Source organism: Syngnathoides biaculeatus, chromosome 22, assembly GCF_019802595.1.
Source record: "Syngnathoides biaculeatus isolate LvHL_M chromosome 22, ASM1980259v1, whole genome shotgun sequence".
NCBI lineage: Eukaryota > Metazoa > Chordata > Actinopteri > Syngnathiformes > Syngnathidae > Syngnathoides > Syngnathoides biaculeatus.
Window position 1 is genome coordinate 12,051,565 of NC_084661.1, and position 25,806 is coordinate 12,077,370.

At 45.9% G+C, this 25,806-nt stretch overlaps 1 protein-coding gene across 9 annotated transcripts in view; it reads right to left on the reverse strand.

Annotated features, from left to right (window-relative positions):
* The window catches only part of LOC133495178 (retinoic acid receptor alpha), a 236,277-nt gene that overhangs the window by 27,422 nt on the left and 183,049 nt on the right, over nucleotides 1–25,806 (reverse strand). For 8 of the 9 annotated variants that reach the window (XM_061809504.1, XM_061809505.1, XM_061809510.1 and 5 more), the window contains one exon: nucleotides 748–896. The exons of the other annotated variant lie outside the window; for it this stretch is intronic. In XM_061809504.1, coding sequence (XP_061665488.1) covers nucleotides 748–896 — 149 coding nt within the window. The remainder of the gene's footprint in view (nucleotides 1–747; nucleotides 897–25,806) is intronic. 9 annotated transcript variants of the gene reach the window in all.

The following is a 25,806-nucleotide window of genomic DNA, read 5'->3' on the forward strand; positions in this document are numbered from 1 at the left end:
CGGCAGTGTATAGTCCAGGGAGGGACCACGATGATTTCATTTTTAAAAACATGCTAGAAGTGTCTGTTGTGCACAAGTGAAGACTCCCTAATCTCCACTAACAACCCAGACTAAACCAAAGCAGTCTTTGGAATACACAGCTTGTCTCTCAGTCGAGATGTATCAGTGTAAAAAAAATCATTTCATTTTTGATAGGGAGATATCGCAGTACTTCTCTAGTACTGGTATATTGTCCAACTCTCGTAACTAGCTTAAGAGTGCACAAGCGCCACCAAATGATATTGTGACGAACTCCAAGGAAACCGATGTGAATTGAAGGTGGCCAGATGTTGTGATGTTTGGGGTCGAAAACACACTTGTCACAACGCACACAAAATGACAACTTGTATCTAAAAAAACTTGGATCTTAAAGCGACACTGCACCCTTTTAAAGCCATACACACGCAAAGTCACAGATGCTACAGTAGATTTTCATGATAATGGAGAACCGCTTTCCTACTTAGACAGGGCTTTGGACCTATCTAGTGGGATGCAAAAAATAAAATAAAATACTGCAAATAGACAACACCAATCCGTTCATTGCAAAACCAAAGTCAGACCCACAAGAATGCTAATGACTTCAAACCAAAACCACTTGAAGAGTTTCTCTTTTTTTTCCCCCTTTTTTAGACTTCAATGACGGCGACGAGACAGACAAATGCCGTTGCCGGCGGTGGGGGGGGGTTTTGGGGTGGGGGGTAGTCTCACCTTGCAGCCTTCGCAGGCGCTGACACCATAGTGGTACCCTGAGGACTTGTCCTGGCACACAAAGCAGGGCTTGTAGACGCGGGGCGGCGGGGGAGGCGAGGGCGGGCTTGGCACTATCTCCTCCGAGCTGGTACTCTGCGTCTCTATCGCTGCGGAGAGAGAGAAAGAAAAACACGAGGCGGGGTGGGGGTGGTGGGGGGGTTGGTGACTTAGTTGGAGCCCGCTTAATCGATACGCGGTGACATTCACGGAGCAGCTGATGCGCACACCTTGAACAGACACAAACGCTGCTCGATCGTGTGCTTTCGGAGGCGGCGCGCTCTTACACACGCGCACACACACGTAGATCATCAAAGAAATAGAGAGCCCAGCCTTTCCAGGGTTTTTTTTTTGCCCCCCCCCGGAGCTAAAGTGATGTCTTGATGCGAGGAACTACGTCGCTGGCAGGGTTCAAAGAAAGTGCTTCCCCCTTCTGATACATGGCCCGCAGTTGCTCTTTTTATTTATCCTTATATAATCAAGCCTTTAAGCAGGGATGCTTAGCAACTCATTCCTCGACGTTACCGACGGAGAGGAAAAACTGCAAGCGAAGGCTAATTGCATACCCCCCCCCCCCCCCCCATCTTAGAACGGGAACCAAAAGGAGGTCGGGCAGAGCAGCGATTCCCCACCAAGACATCATCAGGTGGGCCGAGGGAAATCATCCAATTTCGCTATACGGGTCCCAAAAGTGTGATTTATTTCAAAATAATCTATGACAGCAACATATTGTGACGGGCAGAACTAGGGGGGGGAAAAAAAAAAAAAATGTTTTGCTGTTGTCTTCATGTAATATGCATTGGACTTTGACCTCAATAATCCCGCGCGAGCGCGCGCGTTGCGTGGCGAAACGCGGATGTCAAATATGAAAGCGCACGTTCACTGCACAGCTCCGCGGCCGGGGCAAATAATAACATAATCTCCCCCCCCCACCCCACCCCAACCCCCTTCGAGCTCGGTGCGCACGTGGAATTAGGCCATCTGCTCGGCCATTTTCATTCACATGCCGCGATGATTACTTGGAATGGCGTCACAACATTAAAAAAAAATGTATTTCTTATTCAAATGAACGGCTGTTTTTTTTTCAAAATGGTGAGTTAACAGGGGGGTCGTGGGGGGGGGGGGGTCATGCGCTTTTTCCAAAGTGGAATTGAAGTAACTTGACTGTGGTAAACAATCTTCTCAGAATGCAAATCGTGTAAATCAATCAAAATGGAAAAGAATGCGCACGTAATATGTAAATGTAATTTTAAAAAACAAATTAAAAAAACACAATACAGTACATACAACTACCATAAAAACAAAATTCTTCCCTATAATTAAGCACAGTGGACTGTAAATAATGAAAATGTTCAGAATGTTACAATGGCTTACAGTTATATTCAATAAAGTTTGAAAAACAAATAAATACTATCATAAAATATTATATTCATTCTATATTAAATATTAAATGATGATATGTATTGTATTAATATATAAAATAATATATTAAATTGTTTGTTTTTCTACTATGTATATTTATAATATTATATTGACTTATTTTTAGGTGTGAACTGAATAAAATAAAATGAAATAAATAAAATTAATAACTAATTAACAATAAAATTGTAAAAAAAATAATAATATTCAGGGGGAAAATACACAATTTACGCAACATATATTAGAGGACTACTGACAATGTAAATGGTAGATAGTCTAGATTAAAAAAAGGCTTGTATTCAATAAATTTGAAAACCATTAATTTATATTAAATTCTTTATTTTACTATTATTTATATTTGGAATATTATGTTGACTTATTTTTAAGTGTGAACCGAATAAAATTAAATGAATAAAATTAATAAATAATTACCAAATACATTTAAAAAATTAAGTAATATTCAGGGGGAAAATACACAACCCATGCAACATAGATTACAAGAAAATCAGAACTGAATAAAATTAAATGAATAAAACCAATAAAAAAATAAATAATATTCAGGGGGGAATATACAGAATTTACGCAACATAGATTACAGGACTATTGACAATGTAAATGCTTGATGGTCTGGACAAAAAAAATGGCTTGTATTCAATAAAGTTTGAAAACCATTAATTTATATTAAAATGTTTATTTTATGACTATTCATATTTATAATATTATATTGACTAATTTTTAAGTGTGAACTGAATAAAATTAAATTAATATAATTAATAAAAAATTACCCCCAAAAAATGTAAAAAGTAAATAATATTCAGGGGGAAAATACACAATCTACGCAACAGGACTATTGACAATGTAAATGCTTGATTTAAAAAAAAAAAGGAAAAATGAAACCATACTCTTCCCACGCTGATCTAGAGCCTTGTCTTAAACTATCAATGGAGAAGATTAGAGCTAATAGAATGTGAAGAAATAATGGGGGGGGGGGGGGAGTTTTACACAAGCAAAGCATTTGTAAATCATTGAAAAAGCAACATTAAATTCCGCATGTTGTCGAATTTTACGACAGCAGCGCACGCGTGTGTGCGCTCCAGTCACGCAGGTCCATTAATGCGAACGTGCGGGCTGGTTGACCAGACTCGCCCCGGCATTATCAGCTCAACGCAGGAAGGATTTGGGAGGTGGACAAACAGGTCTGGGGCAGCCCGCGGATCCCGCGCCAGTCGGCCATCTATATTTAACAGCGTGGCGGCCTTCGGCGACGGGGGCCTGTAGTAGGCGCGCGGCGGTAAACCGCCGGTCCCGCGAGCCAATTGCGCCGCATTCCGGGCCCGGCGTCCAGCTCGCCTTCCCGCCTATTGTGCAAAGTATCCGAGCACAGGCCTCGGCTCGGCTCGCCGACCTCCGTGCCGATGCGGCAGATGGTGCACGGACAAGAGATTATGTCCGCCGCAACCAAAATAAACACTCCTGATGCCCAGATCTAGTTAAGGCTTTCCAAGAAGAGGGAGAAAATCTTGCCTGGTCAGCACCTTTCCGATGTTATCTTTGCCGTCGGGAGAATGTACAGCAAATGGGTTTCGTGACCAGGTCCTGTTGCGAGTCCAAACACGCACCCAATCAGGGCCTCTGTTATTGAGCCATTTCGTTTATGAGGCCTGCTGGGACATACGATACTTTAACAGCAGCCCCCCCCCCCCCCCCCCCAGAAAAAAAAAATCTTCAAGCGTGTTTGTCAAGAGATGACTTTAAATTCAAATAAACACGCGTGACCTACTTTGCGTTTGCAGCAGATGGGGGAGCAGGGAAGAAAAGAATTGATGATAAAGTTTGGGAAAAGTGAGCCATTAAATAGATCAGCGGGTCTGGACTTGAAGTACAATTTCGGGCTTCTTTATACTCGAGCGTGCGGCGACCACGCTAACGTCACTGCGGCTCTGCCTTTATACCCGCGCAACCCACATGCTCGTTTATGAAAATTTACTCAAGTTCTTCTCCACTCAGAGATGTCGCTACAAGTGCGAACGGCCGGGACGCCACCGGGTGGGGTTTCCTCGCCACATTTCGGTCACTTCCGGTACCCACAAAGCAACGACAAACGGGTGACCGTGGAAGCGTGTCCGCTTGACCGCGCGATACGTTTAATTATGCTGTAAAATCGACCGTGAAGGGGGCGACGAACGGCGAGTACGTCATCACAGCATGTGACGAAACGGGTCAATCACTGTCAAACTTAAAGAGACCTACAAGGGTATTTAAAGCAAGCACCTTTTGGGCTGTTTGTCCCTTGAGCTAAATGCTAACAAACATGCAAATCAATTTCGCAATTTCATAAGCCTTAAGTATATTTGAACACAAAACTTTTTCCGCACTATAAAACGCACCTAAAAGTCTTTAATTTTCTCTAAAGCCGACGGTGCGCCTTATAATCGGGTGCGGCTTATACATGGATCAATATTGAGGCTTTAGCGCAGCTCCATCTAATGGATGCATAGCGTAACCCCAGCCTTTACTGGAGTGTCTACTCTATGCGCCTTATAATCAGGTGCGCCTTATACATGGAAAAAGTTTTAAAATATGCCATTCATTGGAGGTGCACCTTATAATGCGGAATAGTATAATAGTATACTATAATACTTATAGTGTGGAAAATACGGTACTTACTCAATATAGATACAATATTTAGGTATATAGTCTTTATCCTCTCCCAAGAATGATTATTATTACTCCAGCTGAGTAGCAGTGATCATATCCACGTATAAATATATGTCTGTTAGTTAGTTAGTGCCCCCTGGTGGCCAAGGCATGCGCAACAAAAGGAGCAGCACAATGCCTTTTAAATTGAAACAAAAAATGTGGCAAAAAATTCTTTAGATTCTATTTAATTAACCCATTTGTGGGCAGCGTCCCATATTTGGGACATCGTGATTTTCACGCATTATGTCCTTGAGTATATCAAATTATGTAAGCGTTTTAATCTGCAGCCATAATTCGGTATCAGGAGAGGATAACTCAAAGTTAGCACGGAGTTATTTCCCTTTCCTTCCTGACCCAACATGGCCGCCTCAAGTACACGTGGAGCGTTTTCCAAGAGAAGAAAGGGAGAAAGGTCAGTATGCAACCGAGTTTGTCTTCAAAATGCTAATCCATCAGTATTATTAATGCGTAAGCATCGTTCTAGAATATAAATTATTAATAAACATATCTCTAGTATGTACCATTTCACAGAACTAATAACATACACGTCCCAGTTTTGGGACGCTTCCCCTTTGTTGTTGTGTTATTTCCTTGATTGTGGCCTGTTTGGAGACTTTTATCCCAATAAGGCAAAAATATTGCCACCCTACCCATGTATGGGTTAAGTCACTGCCGAATATTTTAATAATGTACAATATTATACAGTACTATTTTTATAAAAAAAAATTCTCAGGCCCAGGGTGGAATGAATTAAGAGCATTTCAATTCATTTCAATGGAGAAAGATGATTTGAAATGCGTGATAAGTTACAAGAGTGGCATGGAAAAAAAAATTGTTTATTTCAAGGGACTACTGCATATGGAGGGGGGGGGGACGGGACACAAAGGCATAAAGCAGGCAGGGAGAGTCTGTCCTTTGCCTTTCACTCGGACCTCTGCGGATGTCACCCGGGGCCGGCGGCGGCCGCGACACCCGCGTCAAACAAATTAAAACCCCAAACAGAGCGCGCCTTACATAACCTGGCATATTCTCTCATTAGCGGGCGGCCGTTCACAGATTTTGACGTGGACTAATTACGGCGCGGCGTTCGTTATCAGAGCGGGAGCGGACCGATTCACGCCGCCTTGATTAGGATCGTGCAGACGAACATACAGCGCACGCCACATCAAAAATTACATCGACCATCCCCACATGCGGTGGGATTTTACTTATCAGTGGACTCTCTCTCTCTCTCTCTCTCTCTCTCTCTCTCTCTCTCTCCTCTCTCTCTCTCTCTCTCTCACACACACACACACACACACACACACACACACACACACAGAATACCGAATCTTAATGAGAGCATCTGTGGAAATCTGGGACACGAGGACATGAGTCTGTGAGTTAGGGGGGGGGGCAACTGTAATTAAATACAATGGCTGGCTTCTGGAGTCCCGTCAGGCCGAAACATGAAGGGAAACAATGGCGGGCCTGTGGACGGAGAAGCTCCTCGCCCCAGTCTGCGGGCCTCAACCGGCTATTATTCGACACCACCCAAGCTCTCGATCAACACTCCCTATTATTGTCCGCGCCGCACAATATCATACGGCGGAGGAAGTGACTCACGGGAGCCCGGAAAGCGCCTCTCCGGGTCCTTTGCGGCGCGCTCGAAAGCTGCAAACGCGCACGCGTTGTGTTGGCGAGGAAGTGGGGGGGGGGGGTGTCACCACGGGGCTTGAGCGTCGCGGCGAGTAAAGCGCAGGCGGGAAAGTGCTGGGGCGATGAAATGATACCGGTTCACTCGGTGCTACGGGAACCCGGAAAATAATGTTGGGGGGGGTTGGCTGATAAAAGATGCTATTGTTCTTTGGCGACGAGGTGAAACACAAACAACGCAATCTGTATCTGCGTTACCCTGTTTGGAAGTCACACAGAAAAGGTTAGAATATCGTGATGAACAGATAGCCGAGCAACGCCGAAAGCGAAAGTCGACCGTTTTTATTTATTTTTTTTAGACCAACAAATAATTTCTTCCATAACTTGTGCTATGCGTGATGTCAAGCCCGGCTGCAGCTAGCAAATATTATTATTATTTTTTTTTTTTTTAGAATTGTGCATTCTTCAGATTCAGATTATAAAAAATAGTTTGCATTATTTAATTATGATCAATAATATATTATTACTGCACAGAAGAATTTAAGGTGGAGGTGGGACTGCATCAGGGATCCGCGCTGAGCCCCTTCCTGTTTGCTGTAGTAATGCATCGCCTGACAGATGAGGTTAGAATGGAACCCCCTTGGACCGTAAATGTTTATAGAATGTAGGAGTATCGATATCAGAACTTTGCGGCAGACATGATCACCACTAGCGCCCCCCCCCCATGGCCCCCATTTTCCCTCCTATCGGAAAAGCTCTTTTGAAATCCTTCGACCTTTTTATGTACAACTGACTCACTCCCTATAAAAAAGTAAATATATCACCCCGTTGGACACAGCTAGCACAATAGCTTAATGGAATGTGCTGCTTTCAAACCAATTATTTAATTATGTATATGTGTGAGCGCTTAGTAATGGCGGTCTTAAGATTCACTCGACTAGCCACAAGCGCACTTAAGGGGGGGGGGGTGGAGGCGAGGGGCTCGGTGGCGCTCAGCCACATCCTTCTAAAACAATTACGGCATAGCTCGACGCCGGCGGACAAACGCGGGCGAGATCATCGCCGTGATGGAGCGGCGCGCGCAGTCGTCCTGACGTCGGCGAAGTCTGGCGAGCGTCAAACGCTTCAAAGGGTCAACGGCGACGCGACAAAGCCTCCAGACCGCCGCCTGTCTCGCTCCGGCGCTGCCGAGCGGCGGTCGAGGTTCAGCTTTGGGTTAGGCTGTGGAGATTTGATTAGCGTTCATCCCCACTGGTTACCGGGCCCAGCTGCGCGGCATATTAATAACATTTTACCGTCATTAGGGGGCAGCTAACTACGTTAAGAGGGATGGCTGCTTGGCTGGCGGGACTCTGGACAAGAGACTTGAGGCTGAGGATCTTTGGCAGGTCTTCGTCCTCACACTCCCACACACACACACACACACCACACACGTGTGCTCGCCATGTGTGAGATACAGAGAAGAACATAAAGATGTATTTGTCTTGCGCTAGCATACGCGCTATATCAGGGAATGCGACGCCAGGCAGACCCCCACCCCAAAGGCCTGCAAGTCGACTCGGAATAATGAAATGGGACGGCCAACGAAAGCGCCTCGGGGTTAGAAAGCGTCCCGTGAAAATCAGCCGGTCGCAGGCCCGCGCGTCAAACGACTGGCGGCCATTTTAGCTTTTATAAGCAATCGGGAGAGCAACGAGCGAGCGGCGAAATCCATTAGTCATTCGGAAACCGGGTTATAAATATTCACAAACACAACCGAGGATGCTTTGTCAGCGCTCTTCAATTACTGGGGGGGAGGGGGGGGGGCGTTTCCTCGCTCGCTGGGAAATCCTGCCATCCGCCGACCAAGCGTCGTAACAGCGAGGCCGTCGGCCGCCTTGGCGGCCATTACTGACGCCAAAAGCCCGGCGAATGCGACGGGGTGATGGAGTTTGACTCTGGGCGTGCGCGTTCACACGCTGGTGGCTGGTAGGAGCCGGCGGGGTGTGTTTGAGTTGAAACACAAGTGTGAACACTTACTGCTCGAGGGGGGGGGGCAAGAAGACTGAAATAAGTGAAAACACACATGTAAAGGAGTCGAAGATCGCGTGGAAGTTTTACACGATGATCAAAGTCGGCCGCTGCGTCGACACCAGTGGTGTGTAAAGTATGCTTGGTTTCTTTTGAAATTATGAAAAATTGACCTGACACCAGCCCGCCATGTGACTATTTTTTTTCTTCCTGTTTTGACTTGCCAGCAAAATGTACAAAAAAATAAAGTACAAACACTGGACAAGAAGCTCGTTTGGCAAATCGTGAAAAACTCTTCTAAAAAGTCTTACTCGCAACTTTTACAAATTGCGTATTGAAAACAAGCACACAACTTCACCTCATGAATCCCCGCAAGCTAAATGCTAACACGATGCAAAACGCCACAGACAGGCGAAGGAATAACTGTGGCATTATAACCCTTTGAGCAATAGATAATAGAACAGGCCGGAGCAACAAGTGGAGAAGTAATTATTTTAACATATTTTTTTAAATTCCTGTATATCCGGATGTGTATTTTCTACTGCCCCCCGGTGGTCAAGGCGCACGCAACCGAGGGAGCAGCACAATATCAACTGAAGCCAAAAAATATTAGTAAAAACGATTACTTTACATTCTATTTAATCATCAGAATACATTTTGATGACGTACAAATTCATTTCAATGGGGCATAATTTTTTTTAGATAGCCTTTTGTGTTATGAGCATTTTGAAAAATGAATTAAACTCAAATCTCAGGTTTGGTGCAACAAAATAAAAGTCTATTTGATGTCCACTTGTTTTTCTATCAACATGTATGAACATCAAAATGTTTGATATGCACTCAAGAAAAATCAGTGAAGGATTAGCGTCATAAAGTGACGAAGGCTTCGTTGCAATGCTAATTTCCAAGATTACGGGCCGCCACCACATTCATTCCTTCAATACTTCCATCCATCCATTTTCTTTACCGCCTATCCTCACGAGGTTCGCGGGGAGCATAATTCAAATCATTTGAAATAATGATGGTTCCGCCCATTCCGTCCATTTAAAGATCAAACGTTGCCCTTTAACACAAAAGCTCCGGCCCGTTTTCTTGGCTCGTGTTTTGTCGCGGGGCGCGTTGGCCCGACGGCTGCATCAGCGACTAAATAGTAAAACATTTATCATAGCAGCGCAACAGAACACCCCCCCCCCCCTCGATGAATTTGGCAAAGACAAAGGAACACGGCACAGTAAACAAACAATAGTGGAGGACATCCAGCATTTCTTGTTCTTTCATTCTTCGCACTGAGCTCATTATTCTAAAACAAAGACAATTACTGGTCTTTTGATCAAGCTTTCCCTTTCAGCGTACAAAAAAAAAAAAAACCACAACAGCGATTGATAAAAGTAACCGACGCGCCACCGAAGAATGTTCACAACCGCTCGCGTCAGGGGTGACCAAAACGTTTTACTCCGAACGCCGCATTAAGATTAAAGAAATGACGCAAGCGTGACTGCAAAATTCTTTTGATTCAATTACTGTCATCACAAACCCACTTTACAACATTCCCGTTAAAAATAACGGGCTTGTAGATTTAATTTTCAAAAAGCAAATGCATACCAAGAAGACGCTCCGTAACTCCCATTAACAACCCAGGCTAAAGTTGGCTCCTCCCTGACATGAAAGATCTTAGCTTTGAGACGCAACATCCATCCATCCATCCATCCATCCATCCATCCATTTTCTTAGCCGCTTGTCCTATCCTATTACTATTACTATACTATACTATTACTATACTATACTAGACTGTCGTACACATCATTACATTATTACACACCTGCCTGTGGTGTGGGCAGCGTGGGGTCAATTCCTGCTCAGTGATGGTGTTTAACAGTTTTTATTGGTAGATCAATGACCACTACATCTACTAAAATTTAATTTCATTTAACTATTACATAAAAATTGTAACTCTTGGGTCAAATGAAATTGAAATTAGGAAATGTTGAATAAATTACAAATTATTACATCAAATAAATATAATTAAAATATAATTAAAAATAAAAATGTACAATAAAAATGGATAAAAAATACAATAAAAATTAAAAAAACAAATAAAAATGAATAAATTATTGAAAATAAACTTTACGCATTGTTTCTGGCCTTGATCCCAAGTTTGCCCACCACTGTCATAAAACGGAAACATTCCATCACATTCAGCCATCCATTTTCTTAGCCGCTTATCCTCATAAAGTCTCGCAGTGAGTGCTGGAGCCTATCCCAGCTGTCAAGGGGCCGGAGGCGGGGTACACCCTGAACTGGTTGCCAGGCAATCGCAGGGCACATTGAGACAAACAGCGGCACTCACAATCACACCTGGGGGCAATTTGGAGTGTCCAATTAATGTTGCATGTTTTGAGGATGTGGGAGGAAACCGGAGTGCCCGGAGAAAACCCACGCAGGCACGGGGAGAACATGCAAACTCCACACAGGGGGTCCGGGTCCTCAGAACTGTGAGGCCAACGCTTAACCAACTGATCCACCGTGTCGTCTATACTACACTATACTATGCTATACTGTACTGTACTATACTATACAGTTTTTATTGGTAGATCAATGACAACTACAAATACTCAAACTTAATTTTGTAAAACTATTACATAAAAATTTCATCTCTTGGGTCAAATGAAATTGAAATAAATTGGGAAATTTTGAATAAATTATAACTTATTAAATTAAATAAATTGAAATAAAATAATTAATAAGAATTTTTTAAAATACATAAAAAATAAATAAATTATTAAAAATGAACTTTATGCACAGTTTCGGCCTTTGAGCCCAAGTTTTCCCACCACTGTCATAAAACAGAAACGCAACAATTCAACATATTTCCTTGACACCAATTACTAGTTTCCTATGAGCCCGAATAGGTTCCACCGGGGGGAAATAAAAAATATTAGAAACTAGCGACTACGTGTACAGCTTCAAATCACACCAACTGGTTCTGTTTAAACTTGTACATGGGATGGCAAGACGCGTTGAACATTTTCCCCGCCGAGCTACTGCGTCTCCGCGAGGCTCGCCGTTTATTTTTGCCTCGGAAGGATTAGATACGAGCAACGGCGGCGCACCAAACGCGCGCGTTTGTGTTTCCGTGAAGGCGAGTTAGGAGGATTACCGACGACCCCCCCCCCCCACCACCACCACCACCACCACCACCCCCCCACTCACGCTCCACCTAAGCCGCTGGATGTTTATCTTGCAGTCTACCTTCTCAGTGTAATGATGTGGACGACAAAAGAAAATTTCCCACCGAAAAACACCAAGGGGAAAAGTCGGCGTATTACATTAAAGAACAAAAGGCCAGAGACTAACGGGCTCTTATTTCTCTTTGAAATACTAAGAGTGGGCATACATCGTGCCGTCAAATTACTCCGACTCCACTTATCATCTTTTTCGCGGCAAATAACACGTCGCGTTTGACGCTCCAAAGAATTGACAGCGTGTTTTGCAACTGCCGCACTTTGCGCAGATTGCGGCGAGAGCAGAAATGGATGTGACAGCTCGACTTGTTAAAGGCCCGCGCGGTATGTTTGAAGACGACGCGGGCTAAATTTTGACGGATAGTGCTCGAGATTGGGTCGAAACGGGCCCGCCGCTCCAGACCGCGCCGGGAAAACGCACGTGTGAGTTGACGGACGGAGGGCCGGAGGGCGAGGCGTTCCGGGGGTAAGGAGTTTTCCCCTTGCCTGTTAACGGCAGGAAGTGGCGATGTTTGTCTTGGGCCTGAAGTGGGGGGGGGGGGGGCGCACATGGCGATGCGTTCAGCCAGGACATGTGCGCTTGTAGCGGGAGAACACGGGCAACAAATACCCACTTCTGTCCGTTTAAATGCTGCAGGTATGCGCGGAACCCGTCCTGAGTTAACGTCGGCACGCTCTCGTCTGCTTTCCATCAATCCGCTAGCGCCCCCCCCTGAGATAACTTCCCTCTCCGCTCTGCCAGACCTCTGAAATAACAACACACCTATCAGTGCGGCCCCCGTTTGCAACTGAGAACGTAAACCCGAAGGGGCGGGGGCACCGGGAGACGGAGCAGATGGCAAAAGGTGAGTTCCGCAGCGGTTCACCGTCGTGCGGCAATCACGTTAACCTCCGCACCCCCTCCGTTCCGCCGCCCTGTGAGTTAATTTTTAAATACAATAAAGCGCGGGGGCGTGTTGAACGCGCGCACACGAATTGTAAACACAGCGGAATAGCAGCAGCCAGCCGGCCGACCGTCGGAACGAGGCGCGGCAAGTTCCGTGGCAACGGCGCGAGGGATACGCCGTAATTCTACCCCCGCCAGCTGTCTGAGTGCGCTGAGTGACGGCGGGGCGACGCCAGTTGGCGTTTGTCCCCGGGCGACCGCAGATACTTGCCTTGAGCTGATGGCGCGGTGGGCACGCAAGCCTCCGCCAGTGTGTGGAAATGCGCACGGCCACATTTCACTCAGCCACGGAACATTACGGGTACAGTGAAACTCCAAATCGTCATTTTGGGAGAATTTACGCATAAAAGATAAAATAAAAAAATTCAATGCCCGAAGATGCCATCAGACGCGACTGAAGCCCTTGCAAATAAGAAAGTATTAATTGGTGTCAAGGAAGTAATGCACCAGAAATTTTAAGTTAAGCCCCAGAAACCAGGTTGCTAGGTGATGTTAACGAGAGCAGTCGCCGCATTATCGCTCACAATCGGCGTCTGAACGGGTCGCAAAGAGGACATATCTATGTTTTTCAAAATCATTTAAGATGCAAGCCGTGTAGTTTTAAGGGTGAGGTTTTAAAATGGGTTTGAAATGATATTACAATGTTTTAGGATCATAGATTGTAGTTTAGTTAGAGCTTAAGACAGTAATAACGGTATTATAACAGAGTTATAACTCGTTGTTGTGTTGGTTACTAATGCCTTAATATTGTCGTTTCGTTGAAAACACACTCCCGTCTGTGTCTGCACCTCTCTTGACTGGGCTCTTTGTCGGCCCACGGACAAAGTTCCCAGGAAATCAATTTTATTTGCGTAATCCGACTGTCTCTCGGGGCTAAGAACTTTGCACAATGCTGTTTTTGGTCCAAGTACAAACAGAATTTTAGTGAATAAAACGTTTATTCGGGTGGTGCGCGGGGGGGGGGCAGTATGAAGAGGATCCAAAACGCCAAAGGTTTTCAACATTTATAGGGTTAGCTTTGGATGATGTCACAGCATGGTGACTAATATCACCTTATTATGTATTTTTTGGTTTGTTTATCACTTCCTTTGTTCTAAGTTGTAGTGTCACTCGTTGTTTTGGACTGGGAATTGAAATGTTTGGGCCGTGGCACCTGCTAACTTATGCTAATGTTCCATATTTACAAATACGCTTCTAAAATAATAATAACACAATAATAATAATAATAATAACACGAACAGAAGATGGACGGAAGACGTGAGCTCACAATGAACAATTTTATTCCATCAAATTCTTACCACTGTGCTACAGAGGTTTTCATTTAATTTGGTATTGATTAAATTCAAATAATGAATATATGGTATTTTATCTGGGGTGGCACAGTGGATCAGCTGGTAAAGTCTTGGCCTCACAGTTCTGAGGACCCGGGTTCGATCCCGGACCCGCCTGTGTGGAGTTTACATGTTCTCCCCTGTGCCTACGTGGGTTTTCCCCGGGCACTCCGGTTTCCTCCCATATCGCAAAAAAACACGCAACATTAATTGGACACTCTAAATTGGCCGTAGGTGTGATTGTGAGTGCGTCCGTTTGTCTCGATGTGCCCTGCGATTGGCTGGCGACCAGTTCAGAGTGTACCCCGCCTCCTTCCCGTTGACAGCTGGGATAGGCTCCAGCACTCCTGTGACCCTCGTGAGGATAAGCGGCTATGAAAATGGATGGATGGTATTCTATCCACGCCAGTGTGACCGAACTACTACGTGCACTTTAAACTATCATCACAAATCAACATTACAATCAACGATACAACAATAGATATTATTAGGTGTATTTTCTGTGACACATCTTTGTTTTTTCTGAATTCAAAATATGTGCCTCGCCACAATAAAAGTTGGGAAAGCAACGGCAGGAAAGCGCAAGTCACGGCGAGGTGCTTCGCGCATATTCGCCCCTCGTCGAATGCGCTTTCAGTCTCATTTACACGCGAGTAGCGCCTGCGACTCACAAACGAGCGCAATCACCTTGTGACAGCTACAACATTCCGAGCGTGCCAAAACGACACCAACCACGCTCGTAAAACCAAAAAGACAAAAAGTCCCCCGCACATTCCTGCAAACGGACGCTCCGCCCGGCGAGCGCCCGGCGTTCCTGTCGGAGAAAAGCGTCTATTAAAAAAACAACACAAAAACAAAAGTGATGAGGATGAGCGACGACTGCGCCACGCCAAGCAAACATTGTAAAAGAAAGCCCCCCCCCACCACCCCCACCCCACCCCCCCGTCGTGTTTACCCGGTGACACACGCGGCAACGGCGTAACCTCCCTTTGTCAACTCTCGCAGAGCGAATTAAATCGTCCGCTCACGCCGTTGCGACTTGCAGCCGTCGCATAAATCAAGCTCAAGGTCGTCGTCGGATCACGTCACGCAAATTCACACGCACGAGTTTTTTGACAACTCACTCTAAAACGTTAATGCTGTGACGGCGAAAAATGGCTTCATGAAACATTAAGCCTCTCCGTCCGAGAACTGGTGTACGATAAAATTATGTGTTGAGCAGCACTTTTCTATGCCTTGAGTACATAAAAATATGATTAAAATATCCAAAGTTTAGTTTGTAATTTTATTCTCACTGGCTTTTCGTGGCATCTATAAGCCTCATTTAAAAAAAATAATGTTATGCATAAGTTTTTTTTTTTTTATTGCTTTTATCTTTTTCTGGGGGTTAAGATGTGTTCAACCCGTTCTTGTTTTGACGGCTGAATAATCTTTTTTTGTATCTTGCATGATAACTTAAAAGGTTAATTGTACTTAAAAGGTGCCCTGCACTGTTAATATTTTACATCAGCGACAAGTTTGACTCCCTGTTATTTCCTTTGGGTAATGAGAATAAATTAGAACAGATTGTGTTTGACCTTCAACTGCATTCTATTGTTTAGCTAAAAAAAATGACACACTTGCGGATTATTGTCCATAATGGCTCCCTTAATGACTCCCAAAAAAAAACAAAACAAAAAAAAAACAGGTGAAAGAGTCGATTCACACGACTCGAGTCGGACAAAAATATTTGCGCGCTTGGGGACTCGCGTGGGGAAAACTTGCGAAAGATTCGACGTGACTTTGACTTGGGATTCGTGAGACTCAACCTGACTTTCAATACGTCCGTCCAGTTCCTCTGCCGCTTATCCTCACGAGGGTGAAACTGAAAAGTTTAGCCTTAATTTGAGCAAAAGTCGTGCATCGGTGATGCGATGGAGAAAAGATGAACAAGGCAGCCGAGGTTCACTGTTAGAGGGTTTTGTGAGAAAGGACTTTCCATTGGCCCCCCCCAGTCCCCCCTCCCCCCACATGTCACATTGGCCATCATTCCTGTGGTGTTTACTGGTTCAACTGGACCCCAACTGGCTGATCTGCAACCCTTTGAACCACCCCCACTTCTCCCCACAATCTGTGCCATCTTCATGCCATCCATCCATCCATCATCCATCCATCCATCCATCCATCCATCCATCCATCCATTTTCTTCACCACTTATCCTCACGAGGGTCACGGGGGAGTGCTAACCCCTTGCAGAGTAGTAGTTAGTATTGATGCCACCTAGAAAAATGTTTATAGTTGCCTATAGATACCAAAAAATTGTGCCAAAGTGCTAATTTTCAATTTAACAGCCCAGTGGATTGTTTAAATGAAGCTCCTTCCTCAACTTCAACATAGTTCCTTGCCACAAGATGGTTCCAAAGTCATACTCATACATTAGACAGTGCTATGGCAGGAACACGAAAAACAAATTTCAGATTTTTTTTCAGAAAACGTGCAAACACGTGAATCCACAAAACTGGGAACATCCATCCATCCATCCATCCATTTTCATAGCCGCTTATCCTCACGAGGGTCACAGGAGTGCTGGAGCCTATCCCAGCTGTCAACGGGAAGGAGGCGGGGTACACTCTGAACTGGTCGCCAGCCGATCGCAGGGCACATCGAGACAAACGGACGCACTCACAATCACACCTACGGGCAATTTAGAGTGTCCAATTAAAGTTGCATGTTTTTGGGATGTGGGAGGAAACCGGAGTGCCCGGGGAAAACCCACGCAGGCACAGGGGAGAACATGTAAACTCCACACGGGCGGGTCCGGGATCGAACCCGGGTCCTCAGAACTGTGAGGCCAACGCTTTACCAGCTGATCCACCGTGCCGCCACTTTCAATTCATGACAAAAAATATATATATATATCATATCAGTATCAGTGCAAATACAGTGCATCCGTACAGTACACGGTACTCATAAAAATGCGCCGATACCAACACATTGATACCACATTACAAGCCTCGCATACTTTCCAGGTATGAGTCATGTTAGCCGTTACGCTCGGCAAAATGGAAGGTTAAACCCGCTCGGACTGGGTCGGAGACCGCTAATCCTTTGGCTATAAAGAAAAATTAACATTAGGAAGCGTCTCCACATAGAACGGGAACCCGGAATGTTTTGAATTAGCGCTAAGATGTTCTTTTTAAAATTAACCACAGGTGAGCTAGCTTGCGTGCATCCGGTACGCATGCACATTCACCCCCGGCCCCTATTCACCGTTATCGGTTCGAGCGTCCCACACACTCTCCGCGCTGAGAGGCCAAAGGTCCTCCACGAATGCCCCCGCTCGAGTGTTTGCTCTCCACTCGCTCTAACCGAGAGGTTATCAGCGCATTGATAATCGCTAATCCGAAAGCCTTCCTCCGATTCTTAAGCGCATATTCGGCAGCGGGGGTGGGGGAAGCTGGTCCTAAATATGGGGAGCTATTTTACATGAGAGGGCTGGAGTGGACCTGGAGAGGATAAGAGGGGGGCAGCCGAAAAAGGATCGGGAAAGCTCATCAAAAGACAATGGCGGGAGAGAAGAGCGGACGACCGGGGACGGCCTTTGTCATGTTAAAGCGCCGCTTTGGACCCGAGCTCACCCCCCCCCCCCCCCACGCTCCCGGCGGATCACACAATAGTCAATCACAGGAGAATAGATTACGAGGGTTTGATCTTCACTTCAGAGCGGAGAAATGAAGGAAAGGTCGGAAGTGCGGCGCGTGCGCGGCGAGCGGCGAGCGAGCGCTCGAACGGTGCTAAATAATGGCCTCCGCCGGGCCTTTTCTCTCCAATCTCGATCGTGTTTGTCACCGTCTATTCGTCAACGGATGACGCGGACGTACAGTATTTCGCCCTCAAGCCCTGACAGGCCGACGCGCATTCCTGCCCTGTACGCAACCCCCCCCCCACAACGAGAACAGTTCCCTTCGTAAATTAGCTCCAAGTGCGAGCGTCAGGCTGACGAGTAAAAGCGTAAAATTGTGCGTGTAAAAAGGAGGAATTGGCACATGTGCGGACGAGGAGACGCAGCAAAACGTGCCATTATCTTGTCACGACTTTGTTATAGCGCTCCTTCGGGATACCTGAAGGGTGAGTGCGCCATCGGAAAGTGTTAAGAAACAAGGACTACACATTTTGGATCAAAACAAACAGCAATTTAGACTTGGGGGGGGGGCAGCAGGGGTGGCCATTTCATTATTATTTCCAAATAAGTGACGGAAGATATGTAATCATTGAATCAAGGAATACTTCCTTTGAATATGTATTTTTAATGGGATGGTGGCTCCCTCATCACGGTTTCAATATGTCATATTAAGCAGAAATATGCTACATGGCTTTGTCATATTGTGGATACAGTGTGTCCCCCACTCGCGTTTTTGAAAATATTTTTAAAAATATATTTGTGCCTTTTCCCAATGCTTCAAAATGTATTTGAACTCTCCCTATTTAAAGCATAGATTGTATTGCAAACGCTGTACATATTTGCTCTGATGCAATGGCGTGTGATGTTGGCGAGTCTGCGCGTGAGCGTCTGGGGTGAGCTGTGGCCGACAGCAGCCCCTTAATTAAATTAAGGGTTAATTATGTCTGAACTGTCAATGGTTTTGATTTCAGTGCAACATGTCCACCATGTTTGATGATTATGTTATGGTAAAATCACCTACACGTCAAAATATATTGTTAGCCTAGCATAATTGCTCCAATCGATTATAGCTATCACAAAAAATACCCTTTTGTTAACAAAAAATAAATAAAATGTTTTTTCTTCACGTCTGTAAAATTTTCAGTCATCCAGGTCACATTAATCACTAAAATGAATCAAAAAACTTTTTCCCCTCGCTTTCCCAAAACATTGAAAAACTGACTTCGGCAGTTATGCTATTAAGCTAATGCTAATTAAAACTGTGTGTAAGTGGTAGCGCGCATTTCAGTTTTCCAACAACATGGTGTAGAATGAATGACCCCTGACTGACCTTACGCCATGACCACCTGCGCACGGCTGTCGTCAAGTAACATGAAATTAACAATAAAAAAAAGAACAACAATGGTGGAATCAGCAGAATCAACAATTTTGCGTTGTTCCTTCTTGGCATGTGACAGGTGGTTATAACAATGTAAGTATTGTTTGAAAAGAAGCATTTCCCCCATTCACTTCCTGTTGTCACGTCACATTTGAAGTGTCTCAAACTGTCAACACCTAAACCTGTACTTTTACAACTGAGGTTCCGGTCAAACAAATACCAATAAGTTACGCAATAATTAATGTAAAAATTATGTAAGAACCCTTTGTCTCACTTTTAGCTATATTTAGCTGCCATAGGATTGCTGCTGGTATAGAAACAACACAATCCTTTAGAACTATAGAATCACAAAACTGCACGCAACCGTGTTGTTTGGTGCAGGCTGAGGTTGCAGCATATTGAACCGCGGCTAAAACCGTCAGGATCCCCGCGACACCTTCGCCGCCAGCCGCGCTCTCGCTCCCGCGCGCTAATGATGACCGATGACGCGCAATTGACTCACACTGTCCGCCGTGCAGTGTCGGGGGGGGGGGGGTCTTTACTGAAAGATTTGGGCAGCGCGCGGGAAGAAAAGCCGGGAACAGACGCATTTGTCTTCACCGTCGCCGCTGATTCAGACGCTAAAATTATTTAGCCGCGAATCGCAACGGAAGGCTAAAGCTAGCGAAGGAGCGACGGCTGTGGGGCGGGAGGGACGAGCGGAGTCATCAAGAGGAGGATGTAACTCGAATTTAATGAAGGACAAGTTAAGCTCCCAACCCCCCTCCTGTCTGTGTGTGTTGTCTGTGCTACTGCAGACACCAATTTCCTGCATGAATCCCTGACCTTTTCAGCGTAGCCTGGAGGGAGCCATTTGATCATTTCAAACACACACACACACACACACACAATTTTCTGTGATATGCTAGCCTTCTCATGACGACTGGTTTTCGTCAGAAGTCATCTCTGGTAATACTCCGCAGGAAGTCAGAGAGATTCCCCCAACTCGGTAGGAATGCCTGGTGCGATTTCAACGCACCGATGTGGCTTCGTCCTCAGCCCGAGCAGATATACCGCCCGAGCCGTAAACATGGCAGGTTTACCGACACTGCCGCGCGCGTCATTTATCACTCGCACATATAGCAGGTGTATTATTTGGGATTTTGATTTACATCGGTGAACTCAATGAATGGCCAGGGCTCCATCTCGTAACGCGACTGTACAATAGCCTGATTCCCAACTGGCGTTCATCTATCTATGTCAGGGACTTGTAGTGAGTGGACGACCAATGAAATCCACAAACAAGAACCACAAAATAAGACATGGCATCCTGCGAGTACAGCGGCTGTTCAACTGAACCGGTTCATTTGTGACCAAATTGAGTCAAGGTAATTCTTATTTCAGTATACATGTTCAAATCTTTGAAACTGCGTATTCTCTGATGGCACCCAGGGCCACCAAGGCCTGCTTGCGGTGGTAACGGATAGGGTGACAGATGAGGTTAGACTGGAATCCCCGTGGACTATGATGTTCGCAGATGATATTGTGATCTGCGGTGAAAGCAGGCAGCAGGCGGAGGAACAATTAGAAAGATGGAGGCACGAACTGAAAAGGAGAGGAATGAAGATTAGCCGAAGTCAAACAGAATATATGTGCGTGAAGGAGGAGGAGGAGGAGGAGTGAAGCTTCAGGGAGAAGAGACGGCGACGGTGGATGACTTCAAATACTCGGGGTCAACAAAAGAGAGCAATGGAGAGCGCGGTAAGGAAGTGAAGAAACGGGTCCAAGCGGGGTGGACATGTTGGCGGAAGGTGTCTGGTGTTCTATGTGACAGAAGAGTCTCCGCTAGGATGAAGGGAAAAGTTTATAAACAGTGGTGAGACCGACCACGATGTACGAATTAGAGACGGTGGCACTGAAGAAACAACAGGAAGCAGAACTGGAGGTAGCAGAAATGAAGATGTTGAGGTTCTCGCTCTCACGATCACGTCTTCACTGGGTGGGAACCGATCCTGCGTCTATCACCACACCATCAGCACCACCAATGCAAAACCAATGTTTATCTTATTTGATGGGAATATCACTAGAATAATAATTGATTGTGATTACTATTATCCGGTACTTTCGGGGTGGTGGTGAGTAGTGGTTAGCACTACTTCCTCACAGTTGAGCTCCTGTGCGTTTGAAACTTCAAATCTCTTCTCAGGCCTTCCCGTGCAGTTTGGTTGTTCTCGCCAGCAGGTTTGATAGAAATAAAAATGAGCTCATTAGAGGGACAGCTAAAGTTGGACGTTTTGGAGACGAGGTTCGAGAGAGCAGACTTTGATGGTTTGGACATGTCCGGAGACGAGAGAGTGACTATGTTGGTAGAAGGGTGACAAGGATGGAGCTGCCAAGGAAGAGAGAGCGGGAGGAAGACCAAAGAAAAGATGGATGGATGTGGTGAGGGAGGACATGAGGACAGTTGGGTGTTAGAGAGGAAGTTGCACGAGATAGGCCTAGATGGAAAAAAATGACACGCTGTGGCGACCCCCAACGGGACAAGCCGAAAGGAAAAGACCCATGCAACTTGCAAGTCAGCGCTGAGGTGAGACCAGTGTGGAATCTTCCACGTCCTTCCACCCCCCTCTCTTCCTCTTTGGACCTCGAGGGTCCGGTTAACCCCGGCTGGCCTCTGTTGACCGTCCCTTCCCTCGGCCTCGTGGCAACTATGCGGCGTTTATCGTGACCCACTTGTTCGACAACCGGTTGGAGGGCACAACTCTCTCCATTAAGCTAAGTGGGGGTCCATCATTTATTCATCCGTTTGCCGTTGCATAATTCAGCGGACAAACGGGACTGTCATGAATAGGGACGCGCAGGTGAGGACGGCCTACGCGTGCTATTCCGGATTGCACATCTGTAAACGCTTTACTTTGTTGCTCAAGCAGGGAAATGCGTTTAACTGGAAGCAGATGCTCGGGAGAGCATATTGAAGTGAGGGGAAAGCAAGTTTTAAGTGCGACCAACCAACCAACTCCCCCACCCCAATCCTCCCCACGAGTCCTGAGGGAGCCACTGATGTTAATACAGTTATTAAGCCTCTCCACTGAAGCCGACTCCACCTCTTCAACCCCGGGCATCAAGGGCCTCGCTCTCGAGCCGCCTGCCAGGCAGCAGGCAAGCTCGCTTGCTTCCACAATAAGATCAAACAGTCCGAAGCGGACCGGCTCAAGGGGAGTCTGTGATGGTGTTTCCCACTGAGCGCTGGAAGCAGGTTGGGTCGGATGCATCAAGCCCGCGGCGCATCCCAGCAGGCTTTATGGCGGGAGCCGGGGGGGGGGGGAACTCCTCCGTCCTTCCATCCTTTTAAGTCGTCTGACTCGGATTCCCATGCATGTCTTCCCGGTGTCGGGGGATTAGAGCCATGAAAGGCTCCGGCAAGTGCGCGCCTGCGCCCGTGTGTGGATTTTTCCGGCATCAAGGCGCTTGTAGTTTTGGAATTTGATCGGAGGTGAGCAGTGGAGACAGGGGTGGCCAGGTGAAGAGGTAAAAGTGTCTGACGGTGAAAAGAAAAAATGTGGCATAGCAGGCGGAATGTGCGCTTGGGTTTATCAACGCTGCATTACATTCGATTTATAATTTACATCAGTGAAGCAAGTTTGCCACAGCAGCCAGACGGCGCACATTTGGGCAGCCATGCACACTGCACGCACAGTTCTTGATATAAAAGGCCTGACTGCTCGCATATTTGACTGCCCCCCTTTTTTACCAGCCACCGGTAGCCACGTGGCCTCGTTTCCAGAAGGCTAAAGGTAATGAGGGGTTTCCCATGAAAACTGGGCCACACACGAACGTCATAAATACTCCCGAAGTGACAGCACTCATAAGGGGCTTTCGGGTCTGATCTTGACATTATAAAAAGGGACGGGCAAAAACGGCGGCAGATACTTTGAGAGGATTTGGGTCATTCTGTACCAGACTCGCCATGCCAACACTCTTGGGGACCGTGGGGAAACGGGCCAAGTTTCAAAAATGAATCCCGTCTACTTTTACTGCAGCTTTTACCCAAAAATATACTATATATCCACAGATTATCAATTAAAAATGCCAGCCCTCCCAACTGCCAGGGATCTCTCTCTGTCCTCGCTCTTGTGTTTTCTTTCGGCTGAAAGGTGCTGACAGTCCCGACAGCGATAATCCAACCCTATTGTAAGACTGCAGCCGGCGCCCCTGCGCACGGTTCCCAGAAATGTGGAAAAGGTGGAGCAGGACAAATGTTTTTAATCAGTTTGTTTAGCCACAGCGAATGTGTGCATGTGCTGGATTCATGGGGGGGGGGGGGGTCCCCATTTAGTCCATTATTGGATTGCTGAGAATTCGGTTGATTGTACAGAAGTCCGGAATCGTGCGTTGACGCTTTTGAGGGGGAATGTAGTGGAAATGCGCCGTGGAATCGAGTCAACTAGTTTGCAAAATTGAGCGACAACCATGTAGACAACGGAAACGCCTCCAAGCGGCATTATTCTCACATCGCGATATCATATCAAAATATTAACTGACTTGTACGTTGATCAAATTCAGAAAAGAGCCCTAAAGTTTGAGAATATTTTTCTCCTCAATCGCTATTAATACTTACGTGATAATCGCAATGACGGGTACAAACGCAAAAGCAGAAGTCTCCACTTTATGAAGTCAAATGAGTTTTTTTTCCCCCTAATCTAATTTTCAAGCGTATTCAATATTAATGTTCATCGAGCAATTCGAAAGCTCATTTGAGGTAGAACAAATTCAACTTTTACGGAAAAAGTCTTTCAAAGAGGTTTCTGTTGCCATTTCATCACAAAACAGATAACTCCAGGAACATCTGTTCAAAAAAAAAAGACAAGTCCAGTTTTCACGTTATCCTGAACGTACACCGAAATGCTATAATGCACTTTCAATAAAAATTGAAAAACAAGTGAGTGTACTCAAATCGGTCTCTTCAACTAAACCTTAACTCAAATGAACCCTTCAGACCAACACTGGCAAAGACTTCCTCTTAGAATCTTTGGACCGGATCGCGAACACCAATCTCACCGAGAAATTCCTGGTATCATCTCTCCTGTGTCACTGACTGTGTAGCGGTACACACGCCCGCCTTTGGTGCGGGGTAGCGTGGGATCGATTCCCACTCAGTGATGGTGTCGATATCTGCCCTGGGACTGACTGGCGACCAGTTCAGGGCGTAGGCTCCAGCTTTCCTGCTACCCTTGTGAGGATAAGCCGCTCGGACAATGAAATGACATGACATCTCTCCTGGTCTGTGTCAACCAACTAACCTTAAGCGACCCAAAAGAAAGTTACCATATTATAGGCTTGCACAATCGAAGCTACATTAGCAGCGAGAAATAACGGGCGCAGACAAGTCTGAGGCTCTGAGTGACGAGTCCAATGACGTAAGTCCACACGGGCTCACAATGCAACAATCGGACGACACCCCGAGAGGGAGACTGCTAGTAGGCGAGGTCCTGTTTTTGTCAAAATGACGGTAGTCGGGTTTTGCGGTTGAACGAGTTGAATTTCTAGCAGATGATTTTTTTCATTTTTACATTACATTACATTACATGTTTAGTGTTGAGAAAACAAACAAACCTAGCAGGTCCACCGCTTAAAAGGCACATATCTACATTATTTCCGATACATTTCGAGCTTATCGCGTTGTACATGCGGCCTAAACCGGACCCACTCTAGTGTCGTTAGCGGTATGGTGTGCATGTATGACGACAAAGAACAACATTAAGAATTTAGAGGTTGCATGACAACAACAACAACAAAAAAAAACAACTGGGCATGCAGTAATCCAAAAAATAATTCAGACATATATATTTTGAGATGAACTATTTATCTTTTTGGCTCAACATGAAAAGCTTCTGCTGGATACAAGAGTCGCCTTATCTGAAAGTGCTTCTATTCATAAAAGCAAACCCCACCCCCACCCGCCCCACCCCCTCCTTCAGTGTCCCGTCTTGCCCTACATGTGTTCGGAGTACTCGAGCTCCAGGCCACCTCACCATTGACGCAATACTTCTACGGCAAACAACAAGCAGCCTGTAAGGCCACGGCGTCTGCCCCCTCCGCCCGCGACGGACCTCCCAATCCATCACGGAGCGCCGAAGCGCTCTTTCCTTTCCGTCTCCTCATTTTGGCAGTCCATTTCATCTGGGTCCCAGGTGGGCCTTTGAGAGTCAAATGTCGGGAGGCCGAGCTCCAGACGTACATGTAATGAATATGAAATGATTGAACCGGGAAGGGGGTTGACATTTGCGGGGACGGATCTCGATTGAGTCGAGCCGGGCCGGCCTGGTCTGGGTCGGGCTGGGGTGGCGGAGCCAAAGAGATGAAGATAAACAATATGTATATCTAAAGTTACATTACAGGAAAAAGGCTCCGTAAATCAACATAAAAGGAGGACCTTGTCTTCCTCCGCGAAAGCACTTTGACCAGATATTACGATAGCCAGCCTAAATCAGGACAGTAATGAGATTATCTGGCAGAGTGCAGTTATCTTGTCTATCTTAGAGGCAGGAATGCTAGCTAATCAAAACCACTATTGTACCAAAGGGTGGGGGGGGGGGCCTTGCTGGTTTGTTGCACAAATAAAGATTAAGGTTTGAGTAATCCCATATGCTCTTTTCATTCTAACAAAAGACACAAGGCGCGAGCGAGCGCCACGGTGTTTGGTCTCTTTCGCCTGCTGA